The sequence below is a fragment of the Lonchura striata genome, chromosome 13 (assembly GCF_046129695.1).
Source record: "Lonchura striata isolate bLonStr1 chromosome 13, bLonStr1.mat, whole genome shotgun sequence".
Taxonomy (NCBI): domain Eukaryota; kingdom Metazoa; phylum Chordata; class Aves; order Passeriformes; family Estrildidae; genus Lonchura; species Lonchura striata.
Window position 1 is genome coordinate 12,808,585 of NC_134615.1, and position 13,323 is coordinate 12,821,907.

General features: G+C 37.4%; 1 protein-coding gene across 11 annotated transcripts in view; it reads left to right on the forward strand.

Annotated features, from left to right (window-relative positions):
• CHD9 (chromodomain helicase DNA binding protein 9) overlaps positions 1-13,323 on the forward strand; it is an 85,902-nt gene that overhangs the window by 31,677 nt on the left and 40,902 nt on the right. For 9 of the 11 annotated variants that reach the window (XM_021555025.2, XM_021555034.2, XM_021555033.2 and 6 more), the window contains 2 exons: positions 2,502-2,836; positions 11,786-11,897. In XM_021555025.2, the coding sequence (XP_021410700.2) occupies positions 2,502-2,836; positions 11,786-11,897 (447 nt within the window). Of the gene's footprint in view, positions 1-1,146; positions 1,365-1,433; positions 1,692-2,501; positions 2,837-11,785; positions 11,898-13,323 lie in introns of those variants that run through there. The other 2 variants (XM_021555035.3, XM_021555036.3) reach the window with 2 other exon arrangements.

A 13,323-nucleotide genomic window follows, 5' to 3' on the forward strand; every position in this document is an offset into this window, starting at 1 on the left:
TGTAGAAACATCTTTGCTAGAGTTCTCAAAAGTAAAATTAAAATGTGGTAATTGTCCTTGTGATGCTGCTGCATATTTACAGAAATATCATTAAATTTAAGTGGTATTGTTAAGAAAATAATCAATTTAAAGTATTGGTGGCACTAGTATTTCTATTGGACAAGGAACTTAATTTTGAAATTAATCTTAAATAGAAGTGAAATGACCTTTTAGAGTAATGACTAATCTTAACAGTCTCAAAATCTTTGCTATATTTTAAATTTTCTATGGAAAAACATATATCTTGCAAAATGAAGGTATATATATATATATTGAGAAAAACAGAAATCAACTCCTCATCTTTCTTCATTCTTCTTGAGTGAGCTTGTGAGAATCAAGGGTATTGCTAGGATGAAGCTATGCTGTCAAAAGCTCTTCTTTTGAAATAATCTTGCAAAAAACCCCAATCTTCTTTCTGGTTTTATTTGCTACGTTCACAAGACGTTATTTTAAAACTTGTCTGATTTTTTTTAAATAGCACTTTAACCCAACCTGGGAATGAAGAGACGCTTACCAGAGCGCCGTGTCCCGAGGAGGTCTCCACCGCAGGGTCCCGCAGGTCTGGGCAGAGGCAGAGCGATAAAACCGAGCAGTTCTTCCATTTTCTGTAGGAAGCAGGGAAGCCTGGCAGCAAATGATTTATAGTCACTGTTATCATCGTGTAGTAATGAAGTAAATGCAAGAAAAATAATTTTAAAAAAATCAAAAAGTGTATTGGAGAGCAGAATCAGTTGGTGAGGCCGGAGGCTGGGGTTCGGCCGCTGTCCCCCCGTGCCCTCCCCCGGGCTGGAGCCGCAGGGCTGCGGTGCAGCGAGGTGCAGCCCAGCACAGCGCCCGGTTCCCACGGTTTTCCGAGGGAGCGAGCCGCCGCTGTGGGCGGCGCTGCGGGCGGGGAGCGCGAAGGGTTAAAGCCGGTCCCCGCGGGGGTTAAACGTGGAGCCTAATGGAATAATGACGGGTAGCACCATCTGCTGGCCTAGTTCCGCGGGGAGCGGGTCTAACCAGCGCTAATATTGGCGCTGATGCCTTTTGATGCTTTGTGCGTTTCTTTCCGCGCTTTGTTGGGATCCGGCGGTCCGCGCACGGCGGGGCCGGGCCGGGCCGGGGGCGGCGGGTGCGCGCCGGGCAGGGCGCGGGGATGCTGCTGAAGCGAGCGGGCGCTCGGCGAGGGCTGTGCGCGGCCCGGCTGCCGCTCGCTAAATAGGCCATTTAGCAATCTTCTCCCCATGCTTTCCTCCTGAGCACTGCCGGGGGTGCTCGAAAAGCGGAGGGCAAGTCTTTGTCTGACGCCAAAAATGTCTTCAGTGAAGAGGCCAAGAGGAAGGGTAAGTGAGAGCCTGAATGAGTGGGAGGAGGAGGGGTTCTTTGGGCTAAAAGGCTAATGGGATTGAATAACCTTCCTTATTACTGGCTGCTGCTGCGGGAGCCGCATCGCCATCTTGAGCTGTTCCCGAGCTGGGTCCGGCTGTTTGTTCCAGCCCCGGGGCTTTAAGGTGGCATCGGGAGCGGCCCCGTCCCTGCCTCCCGCCCCCGCCGCCCATGAGGCACCTATAGGACATGTATCCCGGGAAGTGCGCGGGGTTTGGCCAGAAAATGGGTTTGGAAATTCCTGCTGGCTTTCCTTCCTGCTCTAGGCAGAGGCGCGTTTACGGGTGAGAACGTAACATAACTGTTATCTGCTGGGGTTTTGTGTTTGAATAGGAAATTCTTTCCATTCCTCAAAGGGGGAGGGGAGGAAAGCAAAAACATGTCTTCTGGCTGGCTGCGGGAGAAGCTCATCAGCCCCGTAAACAATTCTGCGTCCATGAAAGGGTCATTAAAATCCCGAAGATAAAAACAAGTTACGTCTTTTATCCAAGGCGTATGTTGATTTAAAAAAAAAGAAACGCTGCTTTCTGATTCGTTTATGGATAGAGAGCTGTGTAATTTTAGTTTTGGTTTTATCTTTTGTCTGCTTTTTAATCTTGGTGTTGTTCGAGCATCTGTTGTGTTCATCACCGAGTTAGTTCTGTATTTCATTCGTCTGCTTTAAGGGAACTGTGGTCCTGGTATCCTAGCTAAGGCAAAACACTGATGCTGTTACCTTTGGGAGCTCTTTGCTTTTTCGTATTTTACTAGAGGTGTTGGACATGTGTGTCAATTGTATGGCAATGCTGCAAAGGTTAAGGATTGCTTTCTTCAATTACAGAGGTGGAGAGATGGCTGAGAGAATTTCTGAAGGATAATTTTTACTGACTTTGAGTACTTGGATTGGTTGTTTTAAAACCAACAATTGATGTAGTTATCTTGAAACCCACGCCATTCTGTGGTATAAATGGAATTCCTCATTTTTTGTGTCCACATAAGTCTCTGGCAATTACATTTTTTTAAAAAGTATATCCCTATCAAAAATGTTTGCACTTTTTCTTTTTTTTTTTTTTTTAAATAAGGGCATTTAATTTACTTTTTGTTTCTTGCTACAGCCTCCTTCCAAGAAAACTGATGGTTCAGGATCCTATACTAAGTTGCAGAATACCCAGGTGAGGGGAATGTCTGAAAAGAAGCAGAAGAAAAAAACAGACTCGGAAAGTAAACAAGAGAAAGCGAATCGCATAATATCTGAAGCAATTGCAAAGGCAAAAGAGAGAGGAGAGAGAAACATTCCACGAGTAATGAGCCCTGAAAACTTCCCCAGTGTTTCAGCTGAAGGAAAAGAGGAAAAGAAGGGTAGAAAAGTTAAATCCAAACCAAAGGATAAGGAGACCAAAAAGCCGAAAACTGGTTCCTCATCCAAAATTAAAGAGAAAACAAAAATTGGGTAAGTAGATTAAAACATTGTCTTCAGACTGTGAATTGTTGATTAAAATGGAAACTGCTTACTGATAATAAAATGTTCTCCTCTGCTGCCTACACAAAATTCTTCCTGATTAAGTCCATGTGTGGACTCTCTCATTCAGGAACAAGAATGCTCTGTTTTCTCTTTAGATAAAATCACTGTAGGAGTGTCCTTTTGAAAGGAATATTTTAATGCAGATTCTAAAATATTTTGTACTTTGAAGCGTAGACCGAAATATCTTTTCTCTAGTTTTGTAATCTAGTCTGACTCCAAACTGAGTTTTTCTGGATTATAAACGCTGTCTTTATCAGTTTTGGCATGTAGTTTCAGTACAGCGTGCTTGATAAACTTCAGAGGGAGAAATTAGAAGTTTAATGAACTTGTAAGCAAGAGAATATTCTTACAGATATCACATCTGTATCAAAAGTAAAGCACATACTGGAAAGATTAAATTCTAAGAACTTTGTAGTCTTCTTTTATATCAGTTTAATCTGCCCTCTTAAATATTTTGCAGACTCAGCTGGGTCAAGCTGGGTGGATACCTTGGGGTGAGGAACTTTTGGAGTGCTCCAGAGGTTTCAGGAACTGGCTCATCTTGGGACTCCAGGGCTATTCTATGTTGCCAGTTTACTTTTAAAGGAGAGTGTGTGATTTCCAATATTGAGTACATCAGTTAGAACTTGAAATAGAAATCTTAGTTACACTCTGATTTTTAGTTTCTTTAATCCATGCTCTTTTTGCAGTAGCAGAAATATTAACTGGCTCATCTCTGAAGTTTAAATGTCTCATATCCATATATATTTTTTAATGTATGGAGCAGAAATGAATGTTCTTTTAAGCAGCCTATATCTCTGCATTTTCTTTTTTTCTTGTAGAGATCAGTGCTTTTTTCTTACATGTTTGAAGTAAACAATTTTGAGTAGTTATCCTGCAGTATGAAGGTTACTGCTCTATACCCAACTTCATTCTTAACGTGAATTTTCATGGTGTTAATTTCTTTCTATTCTGTTTATGTGTGGGCATATGATGCTGCTTGTAAGCATCAAGTAGTGCTTCCTTTTCTTTTTTTTCTCCATCTCGTTTAAGGTGGGATTTCAGATGTGTACTTTTGTGAGGTTGATTTCACTTCCATGTTTCTGAATTTATTCATGTTCTTTAACAAACATTTTGTGTGTCTGTCTAACCAGAAAACTTACATCGTTGTTCTGGTAGTGTCAGTTCCATGAAACCTTGTGGTTTGTCCTGAGTGTGCTTTTTATTCATTCTTTTGGGTAATTGACAAAACCTGCCAAAATAACGTGATTATGATATACTACATAGTTGCTATTATATTTTTACTGTTTTTAAATGAAAAAGAAAAGTAAACTGTTACCTACAGTTTATGATTCTGCACTCAGTTTTGTCTTGGTGAAATGCTTTGCTGTGCACATCACTTAGGATCAGTTTTCAGGATTTCATCAGACTGCATCAGTTGAGAAAGGGACATTTCTCAAACTGTGTTTTTAACTAAGGTGTTTGTTTGATGCAAAGTACATGCAAGCTGGTAGAGGCACTCCCGTTTAGTTATTTTCAATGTTTCATTATTTTGCATTGAGCTGTGAAGGTTTGTCTCCCCGTTATTTACAGTTTAACCAGCTAATGCCCCAATAGCACTCTGCTAACTTCATCATGCTGCCAGGTATTGCTTTCTTAAGAAAAATACATTCCTAAAGATGGAGCAGTCAGGTCCTGGTGAGAACCTGTGAAGAGCCTTCTAGAACCACATAACACAGATTCCTGTTCATATTCACAGAATTCCATTTTATTTAGATGGGCAGCAACAAATCGAATGCTTTGAGACATCAAGATACTTTATTTTTATACCCAAACAGATTCATGTGTTGTGTTGAATTAACACTATTGTATATTATTGATATAAATATATAAAATAATAACTGCTTAGCAAGGAATACACCAGGGATTTTGCAGAGCAGCAATTGCAATAAGGCCTTGATTTTTTAAAAGAATAATCTTACCAAACCTTGCTTTCTATGCAAATGTAACTGCTGATATTATAGCAGAATAATTGCTACAAAATCACTATACTTGTCTTTTCAACCATGGTTAAAAAAAAAAATGTGATTAATAAATTTTGTTTTATTCAGTGAAAACCAAAATTAAAGAAGAAGGTGTTTAGAAGACTAATCAGCTCTTGTAAAGGTTTTGTCCTATCTTCTGTTCTTAAAAAATATTTCTTAATTAATCTAAGCATATCTTTGGAATTATTAAGTCAAAATAGAATTGGTTTTTTTAAGTGTGTGGGTTGCTCCATTGATTTTTTTCATTACCTTAAAATAAACTTTGACTGAATCTTGGGAGAAAATTTTACTACGCTAAAATATACCTGTAAAAGACAAGTGTTTTGTTGGGCAGGAAGGGAAGGGAGGATCTCAGTTCAATGAACATATAACTATGTATACATATTTTATATATGGCTTTCCTTGAATTTAATCAGAAAACAAAACCTGAAGTCCCCTTATGTTTTAAAAATATTAGTAAACAATTTCCAGCTATTATGAATTATTTTTTCTGCAAGCCAGTATAGTTGTGAGTGAAGCCTTAAAGCCAGTAAAGGTTTACAATAAAAAAAAAGATTAGTATATCTTTTTAATAGTGGTGGAGGATTTGTTTGGGTGCATCTGCTGTTCCATTTTAAAAGGAGTTCTACTGTGATATGTGTATCCCAGCTGAATAAATTTCTCTTCAGTCAGGGTTTTGTATAGCAAACTCATTTAACTTCCAGGAGCTGTTAAATCTGTTGTTTCAGTTTGGATTTGGAATGTCAGAGCAGTGCAGGAGGTGATGCAGAGTTGGGTGTGTTTGAGAAGATCTGAAGTCACGTGTATGTTTTGGGTGACGCCTGTTTCATTTTTTGCAGGCCAACACAGCTGAGCTATCTAAAACAGTAATAAATATATTGATTTTTTTTTTCCTTTTTTTTTTTTTTTTTTTTTTTTCTTCTGAGAAATGTTTGAGAAACAGTTTTGATCTGGTCTTTCATATCTCTGCTTGCAACAAACACAGCCTGTTCAATACAGGCACAGTTGTACACTCTGTAGTCCAGCACTCAAACAGCAAATTCTTATTTAGATTGTGGTCATAGACTTTGACCTCTTACAGGCTTTATTCTGTGTAGCAAGTTCTGTGTTGCTCTGGAGGAGGATTTTCAGAGTTACAGTTGAACTGTAGGGCTGGAGCACTAATTGCTGCACAGACCTTGACAAAATTGCCTTGTAGCCATCAGTTTAAAAAAAAAAAAAAGGTGCTTTAAATTGTAATACAAATACAGTTTTTACTGAAATTGAGTGGCCCTCATCTGGGATCAAGATGAGTTTTAACTACTCTGTCTAGATTTAGGGCCGGGATGATCTTTCAAGAGTTCCTGTTTTTTGCTCCTCTGGCAATCAGTTTGTGTTTGGTGGCTTCATATTAACTGATTATATTTTCCTTAGTGATTCTCTGAGATCTACATGTACAGGAAAAATTTATAGCACAATTCATTCTAATTTACCATTGCTAGTTAAAAATTGCTAGCAGTTACTTTCTGGAAGGCTGTAGTTTCTTTCTAAGGATGAGGGTTAAGGTTTTATTTCTCAGAGCTGTGAAGACAGAAATAATGCGTATTAATTTCAGTCAGGTCTATTAGAATTGGATTCTGTGGTTAACAAAGTTTCTGTGCCATAAGTATTGGTGAAGATACATGACTAAATTATATTATTACCAAGAATGTTGTAAGGGTATGACAGAAGTTTTTAGAAGAATGGTAATATTAAATATACTATACGTACAGAGTTAACTAATTTGCTTTGTGCATTGATTACTAATTAAATTAATTCTTCCAAATTTGCTTTACTATTACTCTGCAGACAGCAGAATCACTTTTCATATCCTGGCTATTTACCAAGGTGTGTTGACATTTAGGAATCTATTTAAACCTTTTCATATTTTTGCATGGAACTTGTTTCCATTTATAAGCTTTTTCTAATTGATTCTACTTCTTCCATCTAAGGTGATGCATATTTAATCTAAAAAGTCTACTTCTTACCACTTGATGTGAAGAATTATGAATTTGTGAACATTCTCTTGTTCAAAAAAGTAGATTGGCATTTAGGTTTTATAGCTCTCAACGTATTCCCACCTACTCAAACATAAAATTAAATATCACAGCCCTGATGAAAAGCAACAGCTCTGCACTGGTGATGTAAAGGACAATATCAGTCAAATACATTTAGGTAATTTTTTTTCTTAATCACTGCATAGTTTAAATAAATAAGTCTCCCAAATTCTAAGAACTCAATTTACAAATGCTTGAGTCAGAGTGGTAGTCCTTCAGTTCAAAACTGCTGCCAGAAATGGCTGTATTATTTCATGTGTTAAAAGAGCACTGGTGGATTTTGTTCATTAATCCTTGAATTATGTAGCAATGAATCCAGCAAGTGGGATGTGATCCTGTGCACTGCCGAAATGAGTAACTGTCCTTGTTGCCTTGTACCTCGAAGTAGGTCTCACAAATTCTGTTTACAAGCAGTTTTAGAGCCCAGCACCGTGACAGGTAATCTTTGCTTGTTGATCCGATAGTGTTAAGGTGGTTTGAAACCCTTATCAACTCAGGCAGCAGCTCGGGAGAGGAGGTGGTTCTCTGTCACAGCGATGCTGTGGTGAGTGTGCTGCCTCCAGCTCGGATCTCCCGGGAGGCTGCTGCCACTTGGCTTCCTGCTCCCTGCCAGTGAAGTGCTGGGGAGCAGGTCTGTGCTCAGAAAGGAGGGGGTGCTCGCTGCATCTTTGACTTCTGTTAGACCTATCTTGTGTCCTGGTTAAAATAGCAATAAATTCAAGGTTTGGTCATCCTTCTGGGATGTTATTTTGTTTGTTATTTGGCATTAACGTTTCAATGGAGTGTGAGCTTGAACTGACCAGTGGTTCCAGAAAGACTATTAGGAGTGTTTAAAAATCTGTGCCCAGTCCACAAGTTATTAATTTGAAATACAACTGGAGAAGGAGTCAGTGGCTAATATTACTGTGTTAGCATTGTTTAGTAAACATACGGGAAAAGGGTAAGAGAAAATGGTTTTATACCAGCAAATTAACTCTCATTCAAGAGGATACAGTATCTTGTCAAGGAAACATCTACTTTATATTTTTAGCAAAGTTGCTAGTGATAAAGAATTGCTAATACTGTTGATAATGTAGGAGTTTTATTGTTAGTAATTTAACAAAGTGCTTTGGCTACAAATTATAATATCTGAGAGGTGACTTTGGACACTAATAATTAGTTACTTGGTCTTTTCTGTTGGGAAAATTGAAGTAGAATTATGTATTAAAGGCTAGCTGTACTTCCTATTCCTGACATGCCTAATACGTAATTTGCTGGCTTTTTCTTTCTGTCGTCTTTAGTATTTCCTTTTTCATTCTTTGGAAGGCTTCGGAAAGTGTTTATCACTTTAAAGCTGTTCAGAGTACTGACAGTGTTTCCATCATGTTCCCTGCTAGGAAGCAGAAGGGGAATGGAGAACATTCTCACTAGTTTTCATTTATAAGAAAGAAGTTGCAGTGCTCTTCAAATAGTGCTTATTGGTAGCTTTAAAGCATGGTAGGAGTCCTGTGCTAAGGATCAAAAGTAATACTGGCTCATGAGACATCTTCTTTTTAAACCTTTTTTGTGGTGTAAGTTTCTCAACATCTTTAGTTTGTAATTTAGAAGAGGAAAGTATGTAATGAAGAAATCTACAATGTCTAATTGTTGAAATATTTATAGATGTTACATAATAAGATAAATATAAAAGACAAGAGAAAGTGAAATTGGAGTCTGGTGATATTATTTATTCCATGTCTACTGTGTGCTGTTAACTTTTCATAGAAACAGAATAGATACTTTCTGTTCAGAACAGTTTGTTTCAGGGTGGAAAAAGGGATTTTAGCCAAAGATCTTTATGCTTTCATGCAGAAATTTATAAACTGGCAAGAGAATTTGTTCACTCAATGAAAATTTCTCACAGAATTGATCCAGTTTACAAGCTTCTGAAAATCATTGTTTTCACAAAGCAGAATTTTTTAGAAGTTTTTGGCCAAAATATGAGCAGATTGCATCTTTACTGATAGAAATGTATGACTTTAGCACCATACTGTTGTTCAGCAACTTTTGATAGCAAAGAGCATTGTGATTCTGGGCACTGGATCAGAAAGAAGTAAAACTGCATTTGTTCCTGTCATTGGCACCATATCCATATAGAGGAAGAAACGTTCTGATCTACAGCATGCAGAGATGTGCAGAAAATCTTTGGGAGAAGCTTGTGAAGCAACGGGGGTAGGGAATGCAAGCTCAAAGCACAACACAAAAGCTGACAAATGGAATACTGTGTGTAAGGCTGAGGGGCAGAGCAAGAGGTGAACCCAAGGAGGGACTAAGAGAGGAGCAAATGTGCAAGGAAAGATGTATCTAGAGCAGTCTAATCACAAAATACCCCATGTTCTAAAACAAAAGGTTGTTAAAATCCTCAGCTACTCAATGGATACCATTAGAACCCATAGTAAACCTTATACCCCTTAATATTGTGCTTCTTGAATACTAAGGGACCTTGAGCCTAAAATGGTAAACAGTAGTGAGTGCATGGAGTGAGAATGAGCTGTGGTTGCACAGATAAAAAATATTTAACATAGCAACATGCATTCAGGAATTATTTTAATCTACCATTTCACAAAATTATTTTAATCTTCAAAATTTGGAACAGATTTCCCAGGTACCTGCCAGCTGTCAGCCTTGGAGATAAGTGGAACTTACCTGGGCTGAGCTACATAAAAGAACTCTGAAGTTGGCCTTGAGTAGGAACCACAGGTCTTCCTAAGACCTCTTCCAGCTTGACTTGTATCTTAACACTTGCTTGATTAAAGAACATTCAGTTATCCTTTTTCTTTGGAAGAATTTAAGAGCAGGGAAAACATATTGATGCTTCCTACCATTTTTTGAAACCCTAAAGATGCAAACCAGGAACTTGGTGGGGTGGATATTGTTTTATGAATGATCTTCCAAGAAATCCTCACTCATAAGATTACCAGGTTTCCCTTTAAATGCATGTTAAATTTTAGCATCCAGAATTCCTTTTAACAACAATTTCAGAAGGTCAATCACAATGTGCCTCGTCTGCATCATTTTGGAATATATTAGCTGATTTGACATATTAGTGACAAGTGCTAATGTAACACTTAAATTTTATGAAACAAAGTGAGATAAAAATGGAAAAAGTGATTATCCAAGTCCATCACTAGAAAGTGTCATATTGGACAAATACGCGAGAATATAAGTCTTAAAATAAAAACCAAGAAAAAAAGAAGATTCCTAATCAGAGCTTGAACAGTGAAGGGAAAAATGCTCAAACTAACCTTGAAGTCAGTAGGGAAGCCAGTGTGTTCATTGCTGAAATTATTTCCTGTGATTATGAAACATGTTTTCTAAGTAATAATTAAACTGAGAACACCTAATGAAAAGCCAAGGACCAGAATTTACTTGTGAACAAGCAGCTCTGTGATTATGCTGACTACAGCTTCATTTCAACTTGCATCTATCAGTGCTGTTCACTTTGTGCTAAAAGTGAAAAAAAAAATTGGAGTGGAAAACCTCTTGTGATTTTGGGGTTTTTTAGCCTTTCCACTGAACATACATAGTGATTAAATACTGAAAAGCAATGCAAATATTCATTGCTTCTGAAGTTATACCTGCAGTCTTTTATAATGTTGCCGAAACTTTCCATAGCGTTTTGGAATTTTAACATGTGAACTGTTAGTCTGGACATAGTAAGTATACATATGTGTTCTCTCGTTTGAACACTTGCAAAGAGAAGTGAGTTGTGTTTCAACTATTACATTCTCACCAATAGTGTTCTCATCATGTGGCCACTATATTTGATGTTACGTTGCTGTAAAATAACTTGTATTGTCTGTATATAAAATCTTGTACTTAATTTGCTTGTAACATGGCAGAAGCACTTGTATGCTGGAACAGTTTCTTCATTTACTGTTACAGATCTAATCATAAGAAACTATATGAAACACATATTTTAGGACAGCTCTGTGTGATTTTCTTGAATAGTTTGCTGTTCTACAATTATGCCACTGTAAACACATTTAAAGAAGTGTATTTGGCACATTTAAATATGGAAAAATATTTTTACACCCTTTAGTTAGAAACAAATCTGATGAATTGGTATCATGATCTGCAGTGTATTTTTTAAATCCAAACAGAAAAGTAATTGATGCTTTTTCATTAGAGTTTAAGTAATTTATTCAGCACAGTGGTGGTTCTTAACATACTCTGATAGGTTCTAAGATTACTTACAGATAAAACTACCAGATTTTGGATATAGATTTTTTTTTTTCCTGAGGGCAAAAAAAGATTTGTTCAATTCCGATATTTTTACCAATGAATGACTTATTAAGCATAAAAGTTTTCATGTCAGACAGCTTTGGGTGATTTTTAGATTGTTCTCCACAGTTAATTTTTTCTAAGTAAAAGTAAGGGAAGGTACATTTCACTGTGGTAAATTTTTTATGGTAAATCATTTAGTGTTGTCATCTGCAGATGGTATCTCTGCTAACTTTGTGTAGTTTACCACTGTCAGTTGGTTTGTGTTGGATTTTGTATTTCTGTTCCTCATGTAAAGATTTAAAATGTATATGATAATTAGGAATTTGTGATTGCAAGGTAACTGTAGAGAAGCTCACTAACACACTAGTGAACAGTATTGTCTGCTGTAAGGTATTTGAGACCTATTACTAGTTTTTCAGACAGTGGTGCTGAGTTTTATGTTGAGAATATGGGAATTGCTAGTGATTTGCTCCTGAAGCTACACACAGTGGTGTACAGCATTCACTCAGGGGCTGGGGTTTTGTTTCTGACAGAAAGCTGATCATCACACTGGGCAAAAAGCAGAAAAGGAAAAACGAATCTTCAGATGAATTGTCTGATGCTAAGCAGACTCCACAGAGGCCACTGAAAGATGAAGACTCACAGGTAAGTAGTTGGTGTTCTTCCTTGATAAATTTGTGTGTTATATCTACAGATCTTTTTTCCCCTGTCTCCAGAAAGTTACGCTTCCTTGGATGCAGTGACAGTTACTCTCACACTTCATGTATCTCATAGGCAGAACTTTTCATCATCAGCCACTTCTCTCAGTTGAAAATCAGAAAATCCTACAGGGTAGAATCCCTTTTCCGTAATGGGATTTCAGTGCCCTGCTTGTATCTGTTTCCTTTTGGTACAGAAGCCCATAGATTTGAGAGTGTAAGTACTTAAACTGAGCTGGCAGTTAAGACCTGATCCTTACATTGGGAAAATGCAGATTGCCTAACTGGCTCTTTGAGAACTTTTAAAAGGGCTGTTTCAAGCTTTAATGTGTTTTTTGGTTTTTTTTTTTTTTTTTTTTTTTTGAGCTCTGCTTCTGTAGAAACAGAACATATTTCTTGCAGTGTTAGATCTGAAGGCAGCAATAATCAATATGCTGACAGGCTCTAGTTGCCTGTGGAATACTTCTGAAGGAAGTGCCCGATGAAGAATTCAAGTGGTCAGGTCATTCCCTTGAGGAATAGCTCTCTTGTAACTTACTTTCTGCAGTTTTTTCATAGATTGCCCTGAAGTAATAGTAACATAGCTAATTATTTCTAAAACTTGTGCACAAAGAAACATGAACTGTTGATAAGAGATTATATTCTGTTTGTGGTTGCATTAGTAACAGAATTATAACTTCTTGCTTTAGGGCTATCTCCAGTAACGTAAGGTTATGTGCTGGAACAGCACAGGTTTTTATCCTGTGGCAATTTTATTCTCAGAGGCAAAATCAGTATTCAAAACAAGGTGTTGTTGAGTAAAAATTAATTGCATTAGTTGATGATAGTTGTCAAAAACAATTATGCAATACTGAATTGCCCTCTGGTGTTTCGCAGATAGTAATGCTGGAGGGGAGAAGGGATCAGAAGCCATTTCCCAGAATGACTTCTCATTAACTGAAGTGATAGCTTGTCCTAGGTAAAGGTTACCTGAAAGGATCTGTAACTTTTCAGTCATATTCTGTTACCAAATAAACATAAATTTATAGGCCAACAAATGTAATATAAAAGACTAAAGATCAGTTCTTTCTTGGGTGTATCATGAAATCACCTGCTTGTGATGTGAAGGGAAAAGAGAGTAATCAGGGGTGGCATGAGAGAGAAATAACTTATTGCAGAATGTCACAGCATTTTCATGCTCTCTTTGAAGGAATTGGAGAGAAGCAGGAAAGATATAAATTGTTTTAGTTCATTAATTCATTTTCTCTTTAGTTTTCAAATATGTTCATGATTTTATTTTCAAAGAGATGTTTCTAATTTCTGTTGCAAATAGCTGCTTCGAAGCTCTGGGGGGTAATTTTAGGCCTTTTTTCCACCTAGTTCATTTTGCATGC